At 32.7% G+C, this 25,430-nt stretch overlaps 2 protein-coding genes across 4 annotated transcripts; one reads left to right on the top strand and one right to left on the bottom strand.

Moving 5' to 3' along the window:
• The first annotated feature begins 3,298 nt into the window (after nucleotides 1-3,298).
• LOC124835867 (TOPLESS-related 1) lies at nucleotides 3,299-11,239 on the top strand. The gene is made up of 26 exons (XM_047310876.2): nucleotides 3,299-3,455; nucleotides 3,854-3,990; nucleotides 4,101-4,280; nucleotides 4,392-4,505; nucleotides 4,585-4,743; nucleotides 5,176-5,353; nucleotides 5,467-5,593; nucleotides 5,682-5,791; nucleotides 5,887-6,055; nucleotides 6,151-6,260; nucleotides 6,369-6,438; nucleotides 6,551-6,624; nucleotides 6,701-6,796; nucleotides 6,875-6,970; nucleotides 7,053-7,180; nucleotides 7,294-7,528; nucleotides 7,615-7,776; nucleotides 7,857-7,955; nucleotides 8,162-8,308; nucleotides 8,946-9,056; nucleotides 9,157-9,336; nucleotides 9,422-9,550; nucleotides 9,630-9,725; nucleotides 9,887-10,075; nucleotides 10,150-10,316; nucleotides 10,578-11,239. The coding sequence occupies exons 2-26, from the start codon at nucleotides 3,911-3,913 to the stop codon at nucleotides 10,780-10,782; spliced, it is 3,411 nt and encodes a 1,136-aa protein (XP_047166832.1). The 5' UTR covers nucleotides 3,299-3,455; nucleotides 3,854-3,910; the 3' UTR covers nucleotides 10,783-11,239.
• A 2,199-nt stretch (nucleotides 11,240-13,438) lies between these two features.
• On the bottom strand, nucleotides 13,439-25,043 carry LOC124835879 (uncharacterized). Of its 3 annotated transcripts, none has more exons than XM_047310898.2 (16): nucleotides 24,673-25,043; nucleotides 23,376-23,807; nucleotides 23,156-23,284; nucleotides 22,863-23,070; nucleotides 21,749-21,895; nucleotides 21,182-21,256; nucleotides 20,795-20,866; nucleotides 20,220-20,291; nucleotides 18,660-18,731; nucleotides 18,451-18,522; nucleotides 17,502-17,573; nucleotides 17,182-17,253; nucleotides 15,893-16,036; nucleotides 15,508-15,579; nucleotides 14,836-14,982; nucleotides 13,439-13,860 (listed from the first exon to the last, which is right to left on the bottom strand). In XM_047310898.2, the coding sequence occupies exons 2-16, from the start codon at nucleotides 23,568-23,570 to the stop codon at nucleotides 13,676-13,678; spliced, it is 1,734 nt and encodes a 577-aa protein (XP_047166854.1). In that variant the 5' UTR covers nucleotides 23,571-23,807; nucleotides 24,673-25,043; the 3' UTR covers nucleotides 13,439-13,675. The 3 variants fall into 3 exon arrangements, with proteins under 3 accessions (XP_047166854.1, XP_047166853.1, XP_087957992.1); XM_047310897.2 differs by having other exon boundaries at nucleotides 24,677-25,043; XM_088101866.1 differs by having other exon boundaries at nucleotides 23,376-23,787; nucleotides 24,677-25,043.
• Nucleotides 25,044-25,430: the final 387 nt, after the last annotated feature.

Below are 25,430 nucleotides of genomic sequence, written 5' to 3'. Positions count from 1 at the left end.
CAAAAAATTGATTAAAATTCAATGCTTGAGTTTAAAAATATATGAATAACAGGTATTTTTATCGAAATTATGTAATATTTGATTATTTATTATATCTCTTCCTATTTTAATTTCTGATATTTTTTTCTTTATTTCTTTTAGTCACCTTGACTTTCTTTTACACGAAAACAACTTTCAGCATCACTTGTCACCAAAGAATTTTCAAAGAAGGGTCCACCTTATTTGTTTTAAAATATGGGAACACCTTAATAAGTAGGTTTTTAATAACACGCAATAAACTATTTTGCTAAAATCATATAAAATTATTATAGAAAGTAATACAATTGTACGTGTAAAATTTAAAGTTAATATCACGTATTAATCTAAGAAATTTTATATCCGTTAAAAAATAAACTTTAAATTTAAATCGGTATATTATTCTTATTAGTAAACTAAACATTAAAAAATATATGACAAATTTGATAACGAATATTTAATAAAAATTGTTTGATGATTATTGTTTTAAAAAAAAGTAATAGCAGCAAAATACATTTTTATTTTCATATGACACAATATAAAGATAAAATGATTATAAATATAAATTTTTATATATTTAGAAAAGAAGAAAATGAAAAATAGAGAAGAGTAATATTAAATAAATATAAAAATTTATGTGTGTGAAAAAGTATTTTTTTATATATAAAAAAATGATAATGATACTTTGAGAATATTTTAACATCATTTATGTATTATATGTCGTTATGTGATTGATCCAAAATTACTTTATAATCAATAATAATGATAATCATAAACATCAACATGGATAAATCATAAAATGACAGGTGAATGAAAAAAAAATATAAAAAGAATAAGATTCACGTCAATATGAATGGTTTGAGTGTTTAGAAAAGCTGCAGATGATAAATAATACGAGGACAACAGGGGACGAACTTTTATGACTTAACATTATTATTGTGGAAAATATACAAGAAAAAAAAAACTCAAAACGTTGCCGTGTTTGGTAAGAAGGTAGTAAACAATACAGTATCGTTGAGGAAAATTGTCAGAAAGAAGGTTTGAATTGATTTTTTTATTAGCATTTATAACGGAGAAAAATAATAAGTTTATTATTTTTATATATCAAAATTACTATAAATAAATAATAATACAAATAAATTTTAAAAAAATTAATTTTAGGATAGATATGTTTTTAGTTTTGTTTACTGCTTCAAAATTTGGAAATACATTTATTTTCAAAATTATATCAATTTATTTTACATTAAAATATTTGATAATTGATTTTATAAAAAATGTTTATTTATTTTAAATTTTAATTTTATTATAGTTAATTTATACCAAACTAATTTTACTGTTTTTATTTTTGTGGAAAGAGCTTACCAAAAAAAGTGTACAAAATATCTATAATTTAAGTTCAGAATTATTTTTAAGACCCTCTAACGATAGGGACAACTTTAGGAGGGTCACACTTTGGAATTTTGTATCCCTCAATGTGAACATATCACTTTTAGTGGTTATTCTCTTTCTCTCCTTTATCTTATCTTTCTAACGTGAATATTTTTACGATAAAAGGTTAAGTAACATGGATATTTTTATAATATAAATATATTATTCCTTCTCATTTAAATAATTTGTATGTTGAAATTGTGGTGACATTCGAAGTGAAATGAAAAATGGAAAATTTAAAATTATAAACATATTTTAAAATACATGTAAAAATTATATCAAATTAAAAATAAAATTTAAAACTAATAATAATTATCTTTACTACACTTAATCGTTTCAGATTAAAGCTTCAAACGATTTAAATATTTATTTCTTCTTTTATCTTTTAATATATTTTCTAAAAACAAAATCGTGATGGACGAATTTGTAAAGTAGACTATACTTACACCTTAATTATTATAAGAGAAATAAAGGAAAAATATATTTATACTAGATTTTGTCTCCACTCCATTAGAAACTATTAAAAATTATTATATGTATAGATTTAATATCAATTAATTTTTTCTTTTAATAATCTGTATTGACTTTCAATACTAAAAAATCCCACTATATTTGTGAAATCATAACCTTATATAGATTTAATATCAATTAATTTTTTCTTTTAATAATCTGTTTTGACTTTTAATATTGAAAAATGACACTATATTTGAGAAATCATAATGTTGCCTTATATAATTAAAAGACAAGACAAACTAGTAAGGACTTTGGTTACTAACCATAATTCCTTTGAACAAAGTTTATTTACGGAATAAACCAATATATAATAAGCTTTTTCTAAAATTGTTAGTTAAAAAGATTAGGTTTAAAGTCATAAAAAAAGTTTTATTTGTCTATTAAATTAACAATTTTATAATCTGAAAAACATTAAATTTTAATTTGGTAAATAAAAATAATAGTAAAAGACATTACTTTCAATTAAATGGATCCCTTCCTAATTAATACAAAAAAAGTGATACATAGTAAAACAAGTAATTTATATTTTTCCAAGAATAAATTAAATAAAAATGGCAATTAAAGACAATTTTATTGTCACTTTTTCAACTTAAATTATGATTTGTGGGTTAATTTTTTTATTTTATTTTTTAAAATTATGATTCTCTATCACTTTATTTAGTGAATATTTTTATCTTTATTTTATTGCAGCTAATTGGAAAAGAACAGGCAGACGTACATATCTGACAAGGACAATAACCTACACACCTCTCTGACTACACATTTAATTCACTTCACTTACTTTACTAACTCTCATCTCGCGGAAAAACACCCAAAATATCGTACGGGACAATGCCCCATATCGCACGGTGATAAAACGTGCATATCGCAATTGCAACTAATGGCAAGAACGGTAATACTTTCAAACTCTGGGGTCAAATTTATGGGACCCCTCCGATAAACTTTGTCGTTACCGGGGATCTTAACCCAGTTAAAGTCGCTTTCTCAGCAACTATCCACGCCTTTCCCCTACCCTCCTACCTCCAATCTTCACCATCCAATATGCCAGGTTATCATTTGCGGAAACTGAGCTAAAACATCCAACGGTTGATGTCATAGAGTAGCTTGATGTCGCGTCAGCATAGGAAATTACCCCAATTCTGGAGCTGAAGGACAGCTGTTAGCTCGAGATTCCGAGCCGATTGTTTAGACAAAACCGAAGCCGGCTTAGCGGGTCCCGCAATTAACTGCACTTGTAATATAAGTATTTTTGCTTCCCTGATAGCTTATTGGGATAGATTGATAAGTGCTAAGGCTTATCACCTCCACTATCTGTCGCCTCCTATATAAAAAACACCCTATTTCTGCAAGTTCAAATGACCTCTTTCTCTCTCTATATATATTTTTGAGTTTCTAGAGAGAGAGCGAGTAGATTAGTCCATTTCCGCGAGGAGAGAGAAAGTGCAAGAATCGGAAGAGAGACAGGAGAGCGTTTGGTTTGTGATGTGTTAGCTTCTAAGGTTAGAGTTTCTCTCTTACATGTTTCCGAATCTGTAGCTTTTTGTTTTTTTTTATTAAAAAAATTATGCTCTTTTTTTTAGGTTGAAACTTTTGGTTCATGCATCTTAGATTAAAGCTGCTTTGTTGATCGTGTAGGATGTAGATAGAGTCAAATCGTTTTCGTTTTCTCTTCGTTTGGCCACCGAAACCGCATCGTTTTTGTTTTTAGGTTAATTTTGGAAAATACTGAGGGTTTTTTCCTAAATAAATGCTTCTGGTTAGATGATTTCATTGACGGTGCGGATTTTGATTATTCGTCTTTTTATTTTTTTATTTTTTATTTATTTTATGTTCTGTGGTTTACATGTCTGACCCTAGCTGCTATTATTTTTTTTTCTTTTATTTTTTGGTTTTGCAGATCTAGTTCACTGTTGTTCATTTCAGTGTGTATCTAATCGAGGACGAGGGGGTTCCGATGTCTTCTCTTAGTAGGGAATTGGTGTTCTTGATCTTGCAGTTTCTCGATGAGGAAAAGTTCAAAGAGACTGTGCACAAGTGAGGCTAGTTTGTAATTTTGTTGGGTTATTTTTGGTGTTTTATTTATTTTTTATTTTCTTACCACATTCATTAATTAACTAAATTTTTTTGGGTTAAAAAAATAATAGGCTTGAGCAGGAATCAGGGTTTTTCTTTAACATGAAATATTTTGAGGATGAAGTGCACAATGGGAATTGGGACGAGGTGGAGAAATACCTCTCTGGTTTCACTAAGGTGGATGATAATAGGTATTCTATGAAGATATTTTTTGAGATAAGGAAGCAGAAGTATCTGGAGGCTTTAGATAAGTAAGCTCACCACTAATTCACATTTAGATTCTTTATTGACTCTGAGTCTTTAAATTACAGTGTTCTACTAGCAGACAAGTCTAATTAACTGTTTTAAATTTTATTACGTAGGCATGACCGGTCTAAGGCAGTAGAAATATTAGTGAAGGATTTGAAAGTGTTTGCTACTTTTAATGAAGAATTGTTCAAGGAAATCACACAGCTTCTGACATTGGAAAACTTTAGGTACCAATGCTAATTTTTACTGCTGTTTTCATGTGAAAAAGTTCTCTAAGAAGCAGCTAATGAGTTTCTGCTGACACAGGGAGAATGAACAACTGTCTAAGTATGGCGATACAAAGTCTGCACGAGCAATAATGTTGGTTGAGCTCAAAAAGCTCATTGAAGCAAATCCTTTGTTTCGTGACAAATTGCAATTTCCCAACCTTAAAAACTCAAGGTTACGGACTCTAATCAATCAAAGGTAATCTTTTTTTATGTCCAAGCATTGATTGCTTAGTATGGAACACATATTTGTGCTTTGAATGTGAAGTAACTTTCTTGTACCCAATGCAATCATTTAGTTAGCGTCTTAATTTACAATTGATGGGGATCATCTGCCATATTTAGATTTATGTTCTTATTGGTTTATAAAAGCTTGATGTTACTGTTTTTCAATCTTTTGCAATTTCCATTTGTATGTGACACTTATTTTCATCAAAATTAGTTCCATCAATCTGTATCTAGTGCAATGTGGTGCAATTTTTGACTGCATTATCTGCTTCTGTGCCTCCTTTCTGTTAAATTATAGATAATGCATTGCTGTGTTACGGTTTGTACCGAAGATACACTACTGACTATTTATTAAATATCTTCTACTAACAAAGAATTGCTTTTCTTTTTCTTTTAATTACAGCCTAAATTGGCAACATCAACTTTGCAAGAACCCACGGCCAAATCCTGATATAAAAACACTTTTCGTGGATCATTCATGTGGACAACCAAATGGTGCACGAGCTCCTTCACCTGCTAATAATCCGCTACTAGGCTCCTTACCAAAGGCTGGAGGATTTCCTCCACTTGGTGCACATGGGGTGGGTTCCTGAACTAATTTTATACCTTCTTTTGGTAACACGAGCATCATTTCATGTCTCTTATGTTTCAATTCTTATTTTTGGTGCTGGACCTCTCTGTGCTTCTTTTACAGCCTTTTCAACCTACTCCAGCACCAGTGCCAACACCCCTGGCTGGTTGGATGTCGAATCCAACCACTGTAGCACATGCTGCGGTTTCTGGAGGTGGAGCTATAGGTCTTGGTGCTCCGTCTATCCCTGGTATATTCACCAAGTCTTGGGGTGTTTTCATATTGTGATCGTATCTAATTTCTCTTTGACTCATAACATGTTTCATTGTCTTGTTAAGCTGCTTTGAAGCATCCTAGGACTCCCCCAACTAATCCTTCGGTTGACTATCCATCTGGAGACTCAGACCATGTTGCTAAGAGAACAAGGCCAATTGGAATTTCGGATGAGGTAATATGGCTATGCTTATGGACATAATTAGCAATTCATTGGTTGGCAAATTAAGTTTTGATCTCATGTATTCTGGTATTCATCACTTTATGCAGGTGAATCTACCTGTCAATGTGTTATCAGCAACATTCCCAGGTCATGGTCAACACAGTCAACCTTTTAACGCACCTGATGACATACCCAAGGCTGTTGTGCGGACTATTAATCAGGGGTCAGCTCCTATGAGCATGGACTTTCATCCAGTTCAGCAATCTTTACTTCTTGGTCTGCTGCTCTTCTAAGGCCTTTTAGTTGTTTTGTAAGTTGCATGTATTTGCTACCAAATTTCCATTTAACTTCTTTTTTATGCCATTTTTCAGTTGGTACAAATGTGGGGGACATTGCTTTGTGGGAGGTGGGTTCTAGGGAGCGGTTGGTTTCAAGGAATTTCAAAGTTTGGGATCTTAGTGCATGTTCAATGCCATTTCAGGTTGTCTCTTTACCTTTATACATGAATGTTCTTGATAGTAATCGGAGCTGAACCATAAGACTTGTAATTTTGTCATCTCTGAAGAAAAACTAATTATGATAATTTCAGGCTGCTCTTGTTAAAGATCCGGGTGTTTCTGTCAACCGTGTGATTTGGAGTCCTGATGGTGCTTTATTTGGTAAGTTTAGAATTTTTAATTCTTCAATGCTTGATTACTGATAATCATATTATATTTGTCTTGAGATGCCAACTGAACCAATCCGAAATGTCTGTATTTGTTCAATGAACAGGAGTTGCTTACTCAAGGCACATTGTTCAGATATACGCTTACCAAGGTGGGGATGAAATACGACAGCATTTGGAGGTATGAACTTGAATGGATAATGCATTTGCATATGTGCATCTTTTGTATTTGCTTACTTAATGATCCTGTTTTCTAGATTGATGCTCATGTTGGTGGAGTAAACGATCTAGCATTCTCCCACCCAAATAAGCAACTATGCGTGATAACTTGTGGTGATGATAAGACCATTAGGGTAAGTTTGTCAGAACGTGTGCTTGGTTTGTTGAAGTGGAGAGTTGAATGTGTTACTAACTAAATTTTGTAATTGAAGGTATGGGATGCTGCTTCGGGTGCAAAGCAGTATACATTTGAAGGTCATGAGGCTCCTGTTTATTCTGTCTGCCCACATTACAAAGAAAACATTCAGGTTCAAACTGACTTCCGAACCTTCAGGGATTGTTAATTGGGTTGGTTTCCTTGCTGACGCTTATTGCCTTGTGATGTTGTAGTTCATATTTTCAACAGCATTAGATGGAAAAATAAAAGCATGGCTGTATGACAATTTAGGATCCCGTGTTGATTATGAAGCTCCTGGTCGTTGGTGCACTACCATGGCTTATAGTGCTGATGGTACAAGGTATGTACTCTCAACAATGGATCCTTCTACTGTGCTAAATCTTGTTGCTTAGTTGAGTTATATTTCCTTTTCATCACCCAATGTTCAAAATTGGCTATGAATGTATGCAACAGGCTCTTTTCATGTGGGACTAGCAAAGATGGAGAGTCCTCGATTGTTGAGTGGAACGAGAGTGAAGGAGCTGTGAAAAGGACTTATCAAGGATTTCGTAAGCGATCTTTGGGTGTTGTGCAATTTGATACTACCAAAAATCGTTTTTTGGCTGCTGGTGATGATTTCTCCATCAAATTCTGGGATATGGATAATGTTCAGCTTTTGACAACTGTTGATGCTGATGGGGGTCTCCCTGTAAGTTAATTATCTTATTGAAAGTTGGAGAGCTAGCCTCTAGAAATTTTAGTTTTTTGCTAATTGTTGCCTGATCTACACTATAGGCAAGCCCCCGTATTCGTTTCAACAAGGATGGAGCACTTTTAGCTGTCTCCACAAATGACAATGGAATCAAAATTTTGGCCAATGGGGATGGCATACGTTTGTTGCGCACATTAGAGAATTCTTTGTATGATGCTTCAAGAGCATCAGAAGCCTTGACAAAGGTATAGATTGATAGTGTTATACTTTGCGCATTTCTTATTTATTTTTAATAAAACCTAATCTAACACAATGTTTGTGGCAGCCTACAATTAATCCAATTTCTGCTGCTGCTGCCGCAGCTGCTGCAACGAGTGCTGCACTGGCAGAGAGGGCTTCATCTGTAGTAGCTATTACTGGAATGGTTTGTGATCTTGTCTTTGTAAATCAGTGGGACTCGTAATTTATTTGCTTGATACTTGTACTGTTCTTTTTAATGTTTATTTTATTGTTCAACTTGCACTTCTTAATAGTGCATATTCTTCATCAGTTATTGGAAAATAGGAAATATCATACTTGTTGTGATTTATGATAACTATCATTTGTTAACTGTCAATTTCATCTCGTCAGAATGGGGATACCAGAAACATGGGTGATGTTAAACCCAGAATAAGTGAAGAATCGAATGACAAGTCAAAGGTATGGAAGCTCACTGAAATCAACGAACAATCTCAATGTAGATCCTTGAAGCTACCAGAGAATGTAAGAGTTACTAAGGTATGTTACTTCAATTTTATAGTATACTTTACTTCAATTTTATTGTATACTTTACTTCAATTTTATTGTATACCCTCCATAGAAATTTAGTAACAAACTTATTGCAGCTTTGCAAACGTTTTAATGATTAGATGTGTTATCTCTAACCCATTTTAGTCCACAATTCTATGGGAAATACCCTTTTAAAATTGAGTTCATCAGCCCTTAATTTAATCTCCAGTGAACATAATCTTTATCAGTAGATTTTGGATACACCCTCGGTTGCTTACTTTAGAAGTGCCTTTTTCTATGATCTGGTAACACTAGTATCTTACGGACTTGGGTTATGCAACTAAGGAGAATTGTGGATTTCTTGCTTCCATGTAGTTTGGCAGGAAATGTTCTCCTATTCATGTAAATTTTGTAATGAGCCAAACTCATGTTTCTAGTTTGTATTACCATCTTACATAGAACCTATTTTTCTGTCTTGATGCATAAATGGTGAAATAATCCTTAAGTATTTGTACAAAACTATTTTCTCTAAATATGGCTATGAATAAGGTATATTTTAAAAAAGTGATTGGACAATTGTGACCTTCATTCTTGTGATGTTTCTCTGGCCAAATCTCCATGACGGAAATTGTGATTTTTTTGACAGATATCAAGGTTGATATATACAAATTCGGGTAACGCTATTCTTGCATTAGCATCAAATGCTATTCACCTGCTGTGGAAATGGCAGCGAAATGAGCGCAATTCATCTGGCAAGGTGTGAGAACATGTGATTTTTCTTATGTCAGACTATTCTCTATTCAGAAATTGATACTGGGAATTGCACTCCTTTTTGATGTTGATAACTCATCCTGTAGGCCACTGCTACCTTGCAACCTCAGTTGTGGCAACCTTCTAGTGGCATCCTGATGACCAATGACATTGCTGATAGCAATCCTGAGGATGCTGTACCCTGCTTTGCATTGTCCAAAAATGATTCATACGTAATGTCTGCATCAGGAGGGAAGATATCTCTGTTCAATATGATGACCTTTAAGGTAAACTATTAGCGTAGTCATTATTCAAGACCATGTTTTGGAATTATGCTAATGAACCAATTTCAATCTTCTTGGCTAAGTGCAGACTATGACAACGTTCATGCCTCCACCACCTGCGGCAACCTTTCTTGCTTTCCATCCTCAGGATAACAATATTATTGCTATAGGCATGGATGACTCCTCTATTCAAATATATAATGTCCGTGTTGACGAGGTAACAGAGCTGTCTGTATGTGAACAGTTTGTACTCATGGTTTGAGATCTTTTGTTGTTAATGAACAGTTCTTTTGCAGGTTAAAAGTAAACTCAAAGGCCATACTAAAAGAATTACCGGTCTTGCTTTCTCTCATGTATTGAATGTATTAGTTTCATCTGGAGCAGATGCTCAGGTAATAATTGCTTATTGTAATCTCTCTTCAGAATTTGGTTTTTCTATTATTCAATTGCATAAAAGAATTTGTAGATTTGGATCTTTAACTGGTTTCTGTGGCAATGCATCTTCTTCTGTGATGATATGGGGAGTTACTATTGTACCCTATTTATTATGCAGATTTGTGTTTGGAACACGGATGGATGGGAAAAGCAGAAGTCTAGATTCTTGCAGCTTCCTTCTGGGAGGACACCACCGGCACAGTCAGATACCCGTGTACAGTTTCATCAAGATCAAATACAGTTCCTGGTTGTACATGAAACTCAGCTTGCCATTTATGAAGCAACAAAACTAGAAGGTCTAAAGCAGGTTAGTCTAGTTCAATATATCATGTGAACAATTTTTACGAACTTTTTGTCTAATGCCAATATCTTCAATTGTAGTACTGCCCGCGAGATTCATCTGCTCCAATATCGCATGCAACATTCTCGTGCGATAGCCAGCTTATATATGCCAGCTTTTTAGACGCAACAATCTGTGTATTTAGTGCTTCAAATCTCAGATTACGTTGTCGTGTCAATCCTTCTGCATATCTTCCTGCAAGTGTCAGGTAATCCTTTTATTAAGTAGTTGTATCCGCTGGCATGGGCAAGAATGTTCTATGACTTAAAAGAAATAGATTTAAAATGCTTTAATTTTCTTACCCTTCTTCCAAAATGAGAGTCAACCTGAAAATGAATATGATTTGCGTTTCCTAGAATTTATTAAGTTTTGTGCGTAACCCGGGATTATTCCTAGTTTATAATGTGCTTGTAATGAATCTTTGACATGCTTTTTGTTGAATACTACTAACATTGTCTTCGTGAAGCAGTTCCAACGTACAACCACTTGTAATTGCGGCTCACCCACAAGAGCCAAATCAGTTTGCTGTAGGACTGTCGGATGGTGGAGTTCATGTTTTTGAACCCCTCGAGTCTGAAGGCAAGTGGGGTGTGCCTCCTCCGATTGAGAATGGGTCAGCAAGCAATGTTGCAGCTACTTCTGTTGGACCTTCTTCAGATCAAGCTCAAAGATGATCCGTGTCAGCCGAAGACAAGTTTCTTTTACATACTTGGCTTGCTGGCCAATTTTAAGAACTAAATTTGTACTTAACTTAATGCAGGGCACTCTTCAATTTAGTTGATCCAACTAAGTTAAATCCATCGATCGTGCTGTGCACACAATCACATCATGCCAGAGCCCTGGAGCAACTCCTTTGGTTGAAGGCCAAAACCACATTGTAATTTGCCGATAGATGTGAAATTCTTTTTAAGTTTAATGCTACAGATCATGTACAAGTTCTTTTCAGCACTTTCAAACTGCTTCTGGCTATTTAATTAGATTGATTGATCCTAACTCGTTGCCTTCTGTCAGTCCCGTTCCAATCTTGCATGTAAATCACTGTGCCAATCTTTCATCTTTCATCTTTTGGCTCAGGATTCGGGCACACCAGTTATTTGCTTTAGTAGCTGTAAAAGCTGTTTGGTTTTTAAATACTGTTGCTATTTATTATTTCTGAAGGTTTGTATATGAACCTGTAAGTAATAAAGTTGTCTTGTTCTTTTGAAAAAGAGACATTTTTTTAACCCAATGAAAATAATGTCAGTAATAATGCATGCTCAAGCCTTTTTGTGACTGCTCTTAAATTTTCACTAGTTAGGCGTGTTAATAAAACCATTTTAACCTCAATTGAACATTTACTCTAACAAAAGTTTTTGTCAAATTTAGTTCATCAGAAAGCTGAAAGAGATTGCTGCTTTTATCCCTCATTTTAAACACTGTAGAGCACTCTTGCACGTTTTAAATATAAAAAGAAAATGTCCAATTTTAATGTTTGAGCATTAAATTTGGGGATAGATAGGATGTTGAGTCCACGGGTGTTTGTGATTAGATTATATGCTGCAATTTCTGATTGGTTGATGAAAGTCCATAAATGCATGATTTGAATTGGGACCCACTGTACCTAGCCATGGTAAGGTCTAATATGAATGTGATTTATTTTGATACCATTCACAGTCACTGCTGTCACTTGTTTGGCATCAACACTGCCAGGCCCCCCCCTTTCTTCCTTCAGATCAATTTCACTTTCTGCCAACTAAAAAACAAAATAGCAGCCAACCACAGATATTTTCTATTTTGTAAATACTCGATATTCATCTGCTTGAAAATTCACATTATTATTTCTTTCCTGCAATTATATTATGATTTATTGACATTAATGATTTCGTATTATTAGTATAACTTATGTTCTTTTACATTGTTAAGTAATAAAAATTACTGGTAATTTATTTTTTAAAGTAATTGTCAAAAAAAAAATCAACAAATTTATCATGTGATTATCTATAATTGAGTGGTATTGTAAAACTACTTTGCATTGTTTGTACGTACATTGTACACTATTTTATCATGAACAACAGGAGTAGTAAAGGAGATAAAAAAACATTTATGCATGTTGATTATTTTGATATAATTGTTTAATTATTATTTTTTAATTACAAGGATATTCTGGAAGATCTAATTCGTGACCGAATGCACCATTCTCCCTTAATAGCAAGTTAGATATAAACTTCAATAACACTATCTATCCGATAATTTATCATAAAATATGTTATTGTTCAATTTCCTATATATATCACACCACTTTGATGGCACGATCTCAATTAAAATTTTTAAAAGTATTAAATCCAATAGAATTTTTAGATAAATACTCAAATTTACCGTTAAGTCGTTTTTTATTTTTTAAGTGCAAATAAATAGACTCTGGTAAATAATGATTACAAAATCAAATCATATATATTTATTTAAAATACGAAATTTTAAGTAATCAATATAATAACTTTTTTATAAAAATTCAGTTAAAACGCAGTAATTTATTATAAACTTAAAATCTAATTTCTTTTGAGAAAATTAAAATTTCAGTCCATAAATTTGAACGAATGGTTAAAATGTTATCTTAAATTTTACAATATTTTCTGTTTTCAATGTATAAAATAAAAAATATTTGTAAACAAATTATAATGTCTTTATTATGTTTATTCCGCCCAATTTTAAAGTTATTATTTTAACCTATTAATATAAACTATAATAGCATTTATATTTGATAGTTATTTTGTTCCAGAAAAGTTTTCAAAATTCAATTTCATTCAAAGTGACAAATTACTACACTGACATATATAATTTGTAACCCTCCAATCAACAAATTAACTTAAAATAATAAAGTATCTCGCCACCTACCACCTCTACTATCAATTTCACATCTATTAACTTGTTTCAATAGGACAAAATTTAAAACATTCAACACAATAATAATTTTTTTAAAACATCATAATAATGAGAAAAGAAACAATTAAACTTATTTTAAAATTATACTTGAAAATCATAAATCGATATGATATAACGTACGCATTATTTGAATCATTATCGTCTAAAAATTAGGATACTCACATGCTGTTACGCACATATAGTTAACTGATAGATACCATAAAAGAAAAAGAGAGAAAAAAAATATTACTTTTATACTTAAAAACGAAAAATATTAACTTTTGACCACTGAAACCAAAATTTACTCATTTTTGAGTAATTACACATTGAAATCCTTTAAATAATAATACACATTTTTATAACTTTAAAAATATTACTTTTATATTTGAAACGTGAGAAACAAGAAAAGTGAATTTATGAGCAGCATGAATAGGCAGTAGCAAACACGTCCTTGCATAATTCTTTTCCATTATGAATATTTACAAAACAGCCAAACAACAAAAGCAAGTTTGGCAGCACACGTGGAATCACACCTTCCACAAAGCCATTATTATAGCCAATGTACAAATTTGAGGTCGTTTTTCCATTCTTGTCGCAGATACATCAGTACGACTGACATGTATTTATAATATAATATACGCATATATACAAATCAGAATACCGCATTAACTAACCTGGCCGAAAGCTTACCAGATTCGGGAGGTATATTGATTTCAGTTTCTTCATGTCATTTGCTGTCACCTTACAGGACTCCAATGTCAGAGATCTCAAGTTCTCGAGTGCTTTCAAATGCTGCAGACCAGCATTGGTGATACGAGAATTTGAAACATTCAAAGAAACCAACCCAGTGAGCCCTGTAATTATGATCATAAACGTGTGATCATCACAGACATATAGCTAACTACGATCACCTAACTTTCACGACTCTGGCCAAAGGAATAAATGCAAACCGTTTTTCATTAAGAAAATAACAATTCAAAGCAGGGGAAATTTACAGCAGCTATGATTCACTGAACCTTCACGCCTAGACCTTAATATCTTCTTATGGTCTTGCGCTTTTGAAAATACAAAATAAGTACCAAGCCTTGTGTAAAAAGATAAAAAAAAACAGCAAAACAAAAAAACCCTGCCTTTCGTTAAGAATCGAATTGTAAAGCATCCTGCAGTTCCAACACAATATTGACTGTAAACCCCCCTCGTCTTCCACAAAAAAGCAAAACAAGAGGATAAAATAATCTTTGTGAATGAATGACACAACGTACACATACAGAATAACTACATTAACAAAGATACTGTCAAAAGGACCGGGAAAGTATGACCCGGGTCTGGTTATATCCAATCACCACTTGACTATAACTTGCATACCGGGCTATTCTACTGCCCTTGCATATCACGATGAAGTGGGCATGCTTGATTTCTAGACAAAGATTCACCGAAAATAAAGACAATAGTAGAGCACAGCTGACATATTTAGATGCCTTTTCCCAACATTTAATTGGGTGATTGCCTTGGTAACCTAATTTAATTCAACTTTATAGCATAATGAAGATATTTACATACAAACTTCAGAATTCATTTAGGACTTAAATTTCCCAACTAGAAGTCCCTTGAATAGTCAACTAATTGAAGCATTTAGGACTTTCACGAGCAGACACCCTTCAAAAAGAAGGGCATATGATCCTGTCTAATCTATAAACCCAAACCCTACAACTTATTCATATATTTTTTGTGATCATTTAGGTTTTCAAGTTGGTCAAGAAGGAAAAAAAAAAAGGCAAACAGAATCATACAACATACATTTCAGATAAAACAAAGGAATGCGGAAGTACCTGAAATTAACTCAAGAGTTTTGTCTGTAAGATTGCTGTTTTGTGATAAATTTAAGCAGACCAGAGAAGAAAGCTCTTTGATATTTTTCACACCAGCATCAGTCAAAGCTCCACCACATATTTCCAAAGACCTCAGGTTCTTAAACTCTGTTTCACCAAAGAAAGTTGGCAAACCAACGAATTCAACTTGTAAGTGATATGGGCTCAATCAAAGAACATTAACATTCCTTCAATTCCATGTAAATACCACTTATCATAGGGGGATTAAGATTGAATTTGAATCTTATTTGACAAGAAACAATTTATAGTAAATATTAGTCAGTCCGTGCATATACTTTTCATACGAGACTAACAAAAATCTTTCCAGCAAACTGCATATAACATGCATCAAATTGACATTTAGTGATCAAATTAAACTTCAAAAGAATAATTTGTGGGCTAAGCATTGCGAATTAAGAGACAAGCATTATCCAATTACATTTCAGATAAAATTTAGCTCATGTAATTTGACTGTAAAGAAAAGCCAAGACATCTTCTATTTGTCCTATAAAAATAATAAGAAAAAAAAGGCCAGAAAAAAGGAAGATAAAATCATATTGAAGGAAAAAGGTAATAATCAACATATCCACGAATAATAATTCCGAAATAAATATTTAGAGATGAATTGCATACTTTTCAAATAGTTTGTACCAAAATCTGTGATTCGTGCACCAAACAAATCCAGGTCAGTGAGGCCAGTCAAACCTGCATTGCCAAATTCAGAATAATGCATGCTGCAAAATTAAACTTTAAGATTACAAAATAAAAGTGCCAGAATACCTAAAGCTAAGAATAGCAAAATTTGTGCCAACTCAAGTCACTCTATCACCACATCATCATATGGGATGCATGTGTATCACATACAATGAGTGCATAAAAATTAAATTCATATTTCAGATCGTGGTAAAAAAAATAGTAGGTAATTGATTGGACTGAACAGGATTGGAGATCAAGTACAATCTAAACAGAAATAAACAAACCGTTGTTTGAATTCTATTCTTTTAATAGAAACACGTACTTGTAAGGTTTGACAGCCCAATGTCAGAAATTTGGTAAGCATCCAAATTAAGGGACTTCAGAGATGAGAGTCCACGCAATTTGCTTAAACCACCGTCACTAACCATGGTAAAAGAAAGATTTATTTTCTGCAGATTAGACAGTCCTACAACAAATAGAATAAAAAAATAATCAACGAAAAAAATAGTCATAGAATTCTACATCACAATATCTCAAGCATTTACTGCACCTCGCATAGTAAGAATCACAACTCAAAGAGTGTCATATTTCTTCCTCATTGGTTTATTCATTAATCAGCAATTAATCATGTCAAGAGATTAGTATAGGAGAACATCTCCTTTCAAATGTAAAAAGGGATAAAGCTAACTTCAAAAGAAATAATGAAAATCCAAACACAAACTATAGAGATGGGACATCAGAGCATCAGTCCCAAAATGTCCAAATCGGATGAGATGCAATAGGTAAAACGATCAGACATAATTTCAGTAGCATAAAATATCTCTCAAAATTACGGACATAACCATATCATAGTTATCAATATTCTAGTAGTGAAGTCAGCAGAACAGCCATGAACCGCTACGAAGTTTTAAACAGTGGTACATTTTTTTAATTATGGCCAATACAGTGGCTGTGCCATGCCATAGTGGTGCTTAAATGAGGCATTTATGAAAATCCCCCTTCCGCCACAAAATTACAGTTTCTTTCAGGGGAGGAGAGGGATTAAGAGCAAAGTTGAGATTTCTGTCCCCTATTTTAGAACTAAAAAAACCCTGATATGTATTTTTCTAAAGTTTCAACCAACACCAACCTGTCTCTAGCAGTATTACTAGTGATAATCAGCTTCCACTATTGTTCTCTACTTTGAACCCTCATCCTCCTCTGTCAGAACTCTGCAACATCTACCCTGGCCTCACCTTATATCAGATGTCTGAGATGTCTTGCCTTTTAAAATTTAATAAATGAGTATGCCTTTGTTTCCCTGACTTCTTTTGCTATATGCTGACTTTTTATTAAAACCCATGACGTGACCTTTTATTGGAAAATATGACTATGCCATCAATGTTGAGTGTTTTCTTTTAAATAGCAAGCACTTACATTTGTACACAGTATAAATTATTTGAGCTATATATAAAAATTTAAAATAGAGGCCATCTTACTAATAAGCTATACCGTTGTAGTATTTTTGAGGTTGGCCACTATACACTGATATCCACCATTTTTTTGAAGTACAAGCAAAACTCAACCAAAAAAGCATACAAATTATTATAGTAAGGTTCTGGTATATCGAACCTGATAAATGCTGTAGTCCATTGCTACCAACCTCTGTATCAGACAATTCCAAACAGTTCAATCGCTTATGGCCTTAAAACATTGAGAAGAAAATGAGTCAAATATTCACTCAAGCAGAAATGTGCATTTAAAATGATAAATAACATGAACAATATTAAATTAATCAATTGCAACCAATTATGCATAGTAGATAATAAGTTAATTTTTTCACATTCTTTACCAAAACAATTAGGCAGCAACTTCATCCAGGAAGTCATAAAAAAGAGAAAGAAAACAGAAGAAATTTCATATAAAAAAATAATGGGAATTCAAGCATCTACCAGCCAAATTGACCAACCCTTCATCACCAATCTTACATGAATCAAGGTTCAAGCTCTCCAACTTTGTCAGTCCTGCTTGAAAACATACATCACACTGTTAATAAATACAGCCATTTTCTTTCAAATATATCCACTGTCCTAGGATAACTTCTTTATATCTTTCTGCTATATATCTGTTAATAATACATAAATATTCTGCTCACATATTAATTTAACATGTACAAAATAATAAGTTACAAGTTATATCACGAACAATAACTACAAGACTAATATTGAGAGTGTAACTCATGAAGGTAATATTTTGTGAAGTAGAGATTAATCAGTTATCATTGCTATAAAAGTAGTCTTACAGAGTCAACACATTAGTGTAACACAATATCTTCCAAAATTGTTGCCAAAATTATTGCCGAATTCAGGAAATTTCAAAGAAACCAATATATTCGTTTCTAATATAAGATTATAGTTTGTTTACTCTTGAAGTTGTGCTGCCCACAAATGTTTTGTCTTGCAAACTTCAAAGTCCAAACAGTCCAATCTTGGATTGAGATAGTTGTGCTTAGATATCCCCAATAAGCTTCGACTATGACCAAACTCCTTACAAGATTCAAGCAATCCTCTCCTTTGAGTTAGCATTACGAGTTGAAATGCAGGTAGATTGTATACTTTTCTAATATATAATTTGATCGATCAATGACACTAATGACTTGGACTGCCACATAATTAGGGACAAAAATCTTTTTTTATAGGGTATTTAGCATTAAATTCCTGGTTCCACATTTCACATTCCTGGAAAAGGATAGGTTTTACTACCAAGCTGCCTATATGGCATGTAAAAATTCCATTAGACAGGTCTACTGATGTCCACTTACAAGTTTATAAATAGCTTCTATCTTCACAATAGACCATGATGAATATAGGAAAATAAAACAAGCAAGAGATTTGAAATCACCTTTCAAGTGAATTAAACATGTATCTGTTATGACATTAAATCCCAAGTTTAATACTTTCAAATTTTCCAGTCCTGTAAAAAAGAAAGATAATGTTACAAATGTAATGCCCCAACAATATTTATGGTGTAAAAAAATAGCCCAAAAAGCTTATTATTAAATATAAAATCACAGCCTGAAAGAGGTAACCGTGCAATTCTTAACAACTTACGTGAGAATTTTTCGCATCCATTGTCAGAGATATTGCATCTATTAAGATTCAAGTTTGATAGCGCAGGAAGCTCTGACACAAAACATAACATCAAATCAATCATCAATGCACATTTCACGTTTAATAGGTTATTTATTGACAAGAAAGACGTGATGAATTTAAACTTTAGATTCAACAAAACAGTTCACTGATAATAAAAAAACCTAATAGAAGGTGGTTCAGAATAATATGCATGTTCAGCTCAAACCTATTTTGTTTGAGTCAATTAAACTCGATAAAATTAGAACCTCATAGTTACTGAATAAACAAAAATGTAAATACTGTGTTAATATTATATTATTAGAAACAAAAAACTGGGTTTCTTCTCAAAAGGTACTAAGGCTTGGACCAAACTCCTCCGGTGGGTAACCAAAGCATTAGCTAAAAGCTGCTCGGTGGATTGAAATTTCGCTCCAGTTTGGGTCTGCAAAACAATTTGATTGCTCCGTACTAGCCAAATTTCACTCAGCAGTTTTTAATCTGATTACTCCTAAAAAACTAAACTTTAGTTATTTGCTTATGTTGTTAAAATGACTTTCATATTAATAGTTTTAATTAGATTAAATAAATGAGTGTATCTTTTAATGTTACCTTTAATGTTTATAATTAGTTACTCAGTGATAATTAAGTTTTAAAATGAAATTTGAGTTGGATTTACGTAGTTGGGAATTACCAAGGTGGTAATTAGGGTGACTAAGATGTAGTGTGCGTATTGAGTAATGAAGCCAATAATGTGGTAATTGGCTTGACTAAGATATATCTTCCGAAAGTTGTTGTGTCATGAGTCAAGTTGGATATTCTTTAAATTTCTTGGAGCCTTGAGTGAAGCTAGGATTGTGATTGGCAGACTGATTCATGATTTGATTGTATAATTCTACGTGGTAAAAAAGTTTATATGAAGTTTTTAATAACGGTGAATTGGAATCATATATTAAATTTAAGTAATAACAAGTTACCCTTGTGCTTTGTATGTGTTATGGATCGTCTCAGGAACAACTATAGAATGTGATAATTTATGATGTTTTGAAATACTATTGGCACATCCACATGTGCCTGTACATATAAAAATATATTTTGGTTTGTAAGACCAATATGCTTGAAATAAAATAAATTCACTTGTTTTATATTTAAAATATTCATGCATGTCATATATTTTAATTTTTACGTTAGCAAAGTTATTAGTAATTATACATGTTTTATGGGGACGTTGTCTAAGAAAGCTCAGTTTAAATATTTGGAATCACATCCCACACCCAAGGATTTTGTTTCTAAAGCTTCATAATCAGTAGACTTTCCCGGCTCAAATTACAATCTTCATCCAGTAATATGCTAAAGGGATCCAAACGAATGCTCTAAGCTTTAAAGCATACAACCCTTCAAATATAAGAGCAGGACTATAACATTTCCAATAAGGACTTAAGCCAACCAAGAGATTATACCCTACCAAACAGCTGGTAAGCCTAAATATAACCATAACAAGACTGATTAATACAATAAGCATATAAATCTACAAAAGAATACCTGCAAGAGAATCCAAGCATGCAGCTGTTACAAGGCACCCTTCCAAATTTAACAGGGCAAGCTTCTGTAACCCTGGAATGGACCAAAAATGTTGAAAATAAATGAGACAGATTAATATGAAATTTCCTTTTAACTGGTATGCTGGGACAACTGGGATGCACACCCAACTTTGCAATTTCTCTAATTAAACAACTTAACAAAGATCAACCTTAGAAAAATAATTGACAAAATATTTCATCATGAGGTGGACTTTGAATGAATATATTTTTAAATCAGCATTCTGACTTATTAGACAAAATGAGTCTACATTTTATAATTGAAGCACAAAGTATTTTAATCTGAAATCAAAAGAAAATAACCAAATTGGTCTTTAAAATAAAACATCGACTCTTTAAAACATGAATAGTTCATCATTGCATTATGAAATCCTGTAAAGAGGTATAACTTCATTGAATAAAATCTTGGTATATACAAGAAGTGGGCACAAAACATCAATTGACCTTTGCATCTTCACATACAACATGTAGAGCAAGACTAAAGAGAGACATATAAAACTACTTTGAGGAAAACAATACCTCTCAGGAAACTGACGCCAAAATCAGTGACTTTACTGGATGAAATCTCCAGACTTTTCAGGCTACCAAGCTCTGGAGGTAAATTGAATCAGATAAATTGTATTGTTGATTACTGAACAACATTTCTAATAAGATGGCAATGTTTACTTCTATAAACACAAAGACATGCTGACAATTCTTTGTTGTCAAATACAGTTGGTGCTATTTAATCTTCTCAAGTGATATAAAACCCTTAAACTCAGGGTAAATAAACTTTGCAGAATATGTGTAGAAACTACTCTGTAGTAGAAAACATACTAATTGCATAAAAGAAAGTCTAGACAATCAATCTTGGGTAAAAGTTTAAGTCACTGTAATCAAAAGAAAGCAAGATGTTTTGCAACAAACCTGAAAGAGGTTTCATATCATAATCTGTTATGCAATTACACCACTTTAAATTGAGAGATTCCAACTTGGTCAAACCTGAAAATACGGACCAAATCATTTAACAGAAATTACATGGATATCAAGTTTGTTTTGTTGTCTAAGAGTTCATGCTACAGAATCACAGCTAATGTAATATAACTCCTTTTACAGGGTGCACTTGTTCACTAATACATAATTGTAAATGAAACAACTAATATTATGAAAAAGTATAATAAGTTATTGATTCCTTATTTTAGCTTTCCATAAAACTTGTCAAGAATAGAGGCACAAGGTAGCACAAAAAATATTACTCCACTTGGATGTTCAGTTAATTGTCTTCGGCTTCATTGACAGCACAATGTCCATTGTAAGTTGAAAGATCTAACAATTGTGATAAACATTAGACAACAATACCACATCATTGGATATAGTAGCAGCCTTATGACTTGTATAAGTTAGAAGTTAAAATTTGAACACAGTTTTGAATGTCTTACAATAACTGGTTAGTTAAGCTTTACTTTCACACAAAAATTGCATCTAAGAACAAACCTCGAAGATGAACAAGGCCTCCATGAATACCAGGACATCTCTCCAAATCCAACTTGACCAAGTTGACAAGACCAGAAAAGGCACTCATTCCCTTAGCAGAAATTGAATCATTTCGTCTAAAACTCAAACTTGTCAAGTTTGACAGGCCTGGAATATTTTATTATTGTTGTAAACATTCAGTAAAAGCATCCTATGGACAAAGCTCCTAGAAGTAAGTAATTTCACATGAATATCTACATTATATGCAAGACACATGAGGAAAATTACGAATATGTTATGTAACAAAAAGGCTAAGACAGATGGCAGGGGTAAACAGGAAACAGTATATTACATATAACATGCATGCAACCCACTTTAATCTCCCTATTCAGAATTCATTGTGTCAAATGGGATTAACTGATAAGGGTGGCTGTTGAAAACATTTTCATTCTTTGAAAGAAACAGAATTTCCAATGCAGGTAAAATAATCATGTGCATTGCCCTCTCCAGAGTTAAATTCTTTGAACATGATATATATTAAAATGTTTAGCATTATAGTTAAAATAGTACAAAAAATGTAATACCATGCAGATGATCAGCACAAGATTTATGTATTCATTTTTTCAATATTAAAATAAAAGTAAATTAGAAATAGGTGTGTCAATAGGAAATAAATTTTCCAAAAGAATAAAGAAAACTACGTCAAAAATTCTGGTAAAAAAGTTTCCAATAACCAACCAAAGTGCTTAATGACATAACAATGAGTTTATACTTACTCCTTTAACTGATCACTTGAAGGATCAAAGTTCTTAAATTGAGAATCATTTACCAAGAATTTCATTCACTGAAAGTTTTCCATGAAAAAAAAATTATTTTTATGAACTGGCAGCCTGAGTATCCTAGGCTAACTTCAAATAAGTTTTCACAAAAGGCAATACGTAACCCATTTCCACATCAATGTATACACAGTTTACCAAAGGATATTTAGATATTTTATTTATCCTTTTTAAGATGAAGAAAATAATATATAAGATGCCAAAGGACTAACACCCAAGAGAAAATATGAGAAATAAATTAATAACTGCAAATGCATTGAGTGTTATTTTATAACAACAGATAAGAAAAGAAAGATTACCACTGATACACTCTAGTCCACGATCTGAAATTTGATCACAGTAATTTAGATTCAAAGAAATTAGACTTCCACAATCTTTAAGGTATGTCAGCCCAAAATCAGTGACATCAGACCCAGAAAGATCTACAGAAAGTAAAGATGAACCCTGGGATGAGATGACGTCCATCCAATTATCATTAACACCATCATATTCTCCTAAGTAAAGATCCTGTAAAAAAAAAATAAGTGACAAAAATAATTATTAGACCAAGAACACATAATCAACCAGGTTCATAATGACTTGAATTATTTACCTGTAGAGCACAATCACGAAAAGCTTCTAAGGAAGCACTGGTTAGACATCTCGAGTAAACCAAATTATTAAAAATTAACTGACTTATATCCCGTGGCAGCATAGAAAATGAGTTATATTTATCAATGTCCTGTCAGATAAAGATTGCAGTGATTAGATCTAATCATCAACATATATAGGGTCCGAACAAAGTAAAATAACAAATCTTGTTAGAATAATACCTCGTTTATTTTCTGTATGCACAGGTCCAAAAGTGGTGGACATTCTCCTTTTCGTAAGTGAAAATCAACAGATGGATAAGAAAAAGAGGATGTCCACCATTTCAAACTCCCACATCTAGAATAGCTTCGTGATAGTCCTCTGATAATACTATCTTCATTGTCCTGCTCTCGCTTCCTAGAACATGCTCCCCCCATCCAGGAAATATTCCCGTCACCAATAAGCCAAAAAACTTGCAGCACAACACTAGACTAATCCATTCAATAACCAACAGCTACCACATGGAACCAGCGCATCACTTCATCCAATTAAAAAAACCAGAAACAGTAATAGCTGAATAAGATTCAGCAACTTGAGCATTCAGGAATTGACTTCTCTAGAATCCATTAACAAGTTCTACCTAGAACACCTCCTCTAAAAGCCAAAGACCAAAACTGCCAAATCAGCTTCAAATATCAGCAATTGCACAATAATAAGCACTTGCCATATTTGTCTTAAACACATACACAAACAGGAAAAGGGTAGATTACACTAAGACCTCATTGTGCACCAAAAAAAGGACACATATATGCATAATCAAACAGATTCATCCTTGTAAAAATACACTAGTTCAAAACACGATAAATAGAAATTAAATTTTTTTTTTGCGAGATCAATTACAAATTACAATTTAAAACAACAAAACACAACGTGAAAAAACTAGAATACACTACACTCAGTACTCGCTGTTCACCAATGTTAAAATTATTAATAAAATAAAAATATAGAAATGTAGAGAGATTAAAAGTGGAGAAAAATAACCACTGGAATTCATAAATGAGAATACCTATCAATATATAGGCTTACAACCAATTTAAAATATCAAGCTTACAATTAGGCTTATTTTGAAATTTAAAGTAATTAACTAAAACATATCATGAAAGAAAAAAATTTCAACAATAACAAAATCACTGTTTAAAGCTTATTTAAAATTCTGAATTCAAGTATGGGAAAGTTTCAAAGTTCCAGGAGCCTAAAAAGAACAGAAAGTGTATACGTAAAATCGAACAAAAAACGGATTCACCTTACAATTGCACACAAGTTCAAAACACTGGAAATAAAAATAATAATTAAATAAAACTAATATGAACGGCACAATAGTACTGTAACAATACTATAAAAAAATGAAACAAAGAAATTCTCATAAAATACACTAAAATAGGAGGGTTTAAAACTACAATACAAATAAACATAAGCATACACAGGTAAATAATTAAATAATAGTAGTGATACGGAAAGAACCAGCGGGATAGTAGCAACCTACAATGATCGAAGTGCAGAAAATCCAAACGGCTAAGTAACAAGTTACGAGCGATGATCGAACTGAAGAGAACACAAACGGAAAATATAGCAAGTTACGAACGATGATCGAGCCGCAGAGAACAGCAGAATCCAGAGATGTTGTTGAATGAAGATTTGCAGAGAGGAAAAGGACAACAGAACGAAAGACGATTCCGGAAAGAGTGAAACGAAACAGCAGAGAGAGTTTTTAACGAAGGGAAACTGAGAAACAAATAGCGAGGAAGTTGCAGGTGAAAGTTGAAAACCTGGGAGTGAGTGCTAGAAGAAAAGAGTGGTGGGTGGGTACGTGGCTCGTAACCGAGGCTCCATCCGAAGCAAACATCGGATTACACGTGGCGAAAATGGTAGGTAAGGGATTGAGAGGGAGGCGCAATTCTCATGACTTTATCCATTTGGAGGAGTAGGTGGGACCCACTCCGTTGCCTTGCGAACTGTGTACACGCAATATGCTTCATTCAATTCGATCATCACGCTACTTAAATTAACCATTGCTTTATATCTTCGTTTATATTTTATTAATTAATTAATTTATGGCTCCGTTTATTAATTAACAATCATGGCATCACTTGTTTGTTTTTACTTCCAACCCACTTAACCATTATTCCTTTACGCTATTGCACGAATCAATCCAACAAATTTCAAATTGTATAATTGACGGAATTCTCTTAATATAACACTTCAGTGCGTAATTGAGTTTCACATTGAAATTTTTAGAA

The sequence above is a fragment of the Vigna umbellata genome, chromosome 11 (genome assembly GCF_029865625.1).
Source record: "Vigna umbellata cultivar VRB3 chromosome 11, Vumbellata_1.0, whole genome shotgun sequence".
NCBI classification, from domain to species: domain Eukaryota; kingdom Viridiplantae; phylum Streptophyta; class Magnoliopsida; order Fabales; family Fabaceae; genus Vigna; species Vigna umbellata.
This window is presented reverse-complemented; position numbering and strand designations above follow the sequence as displayed.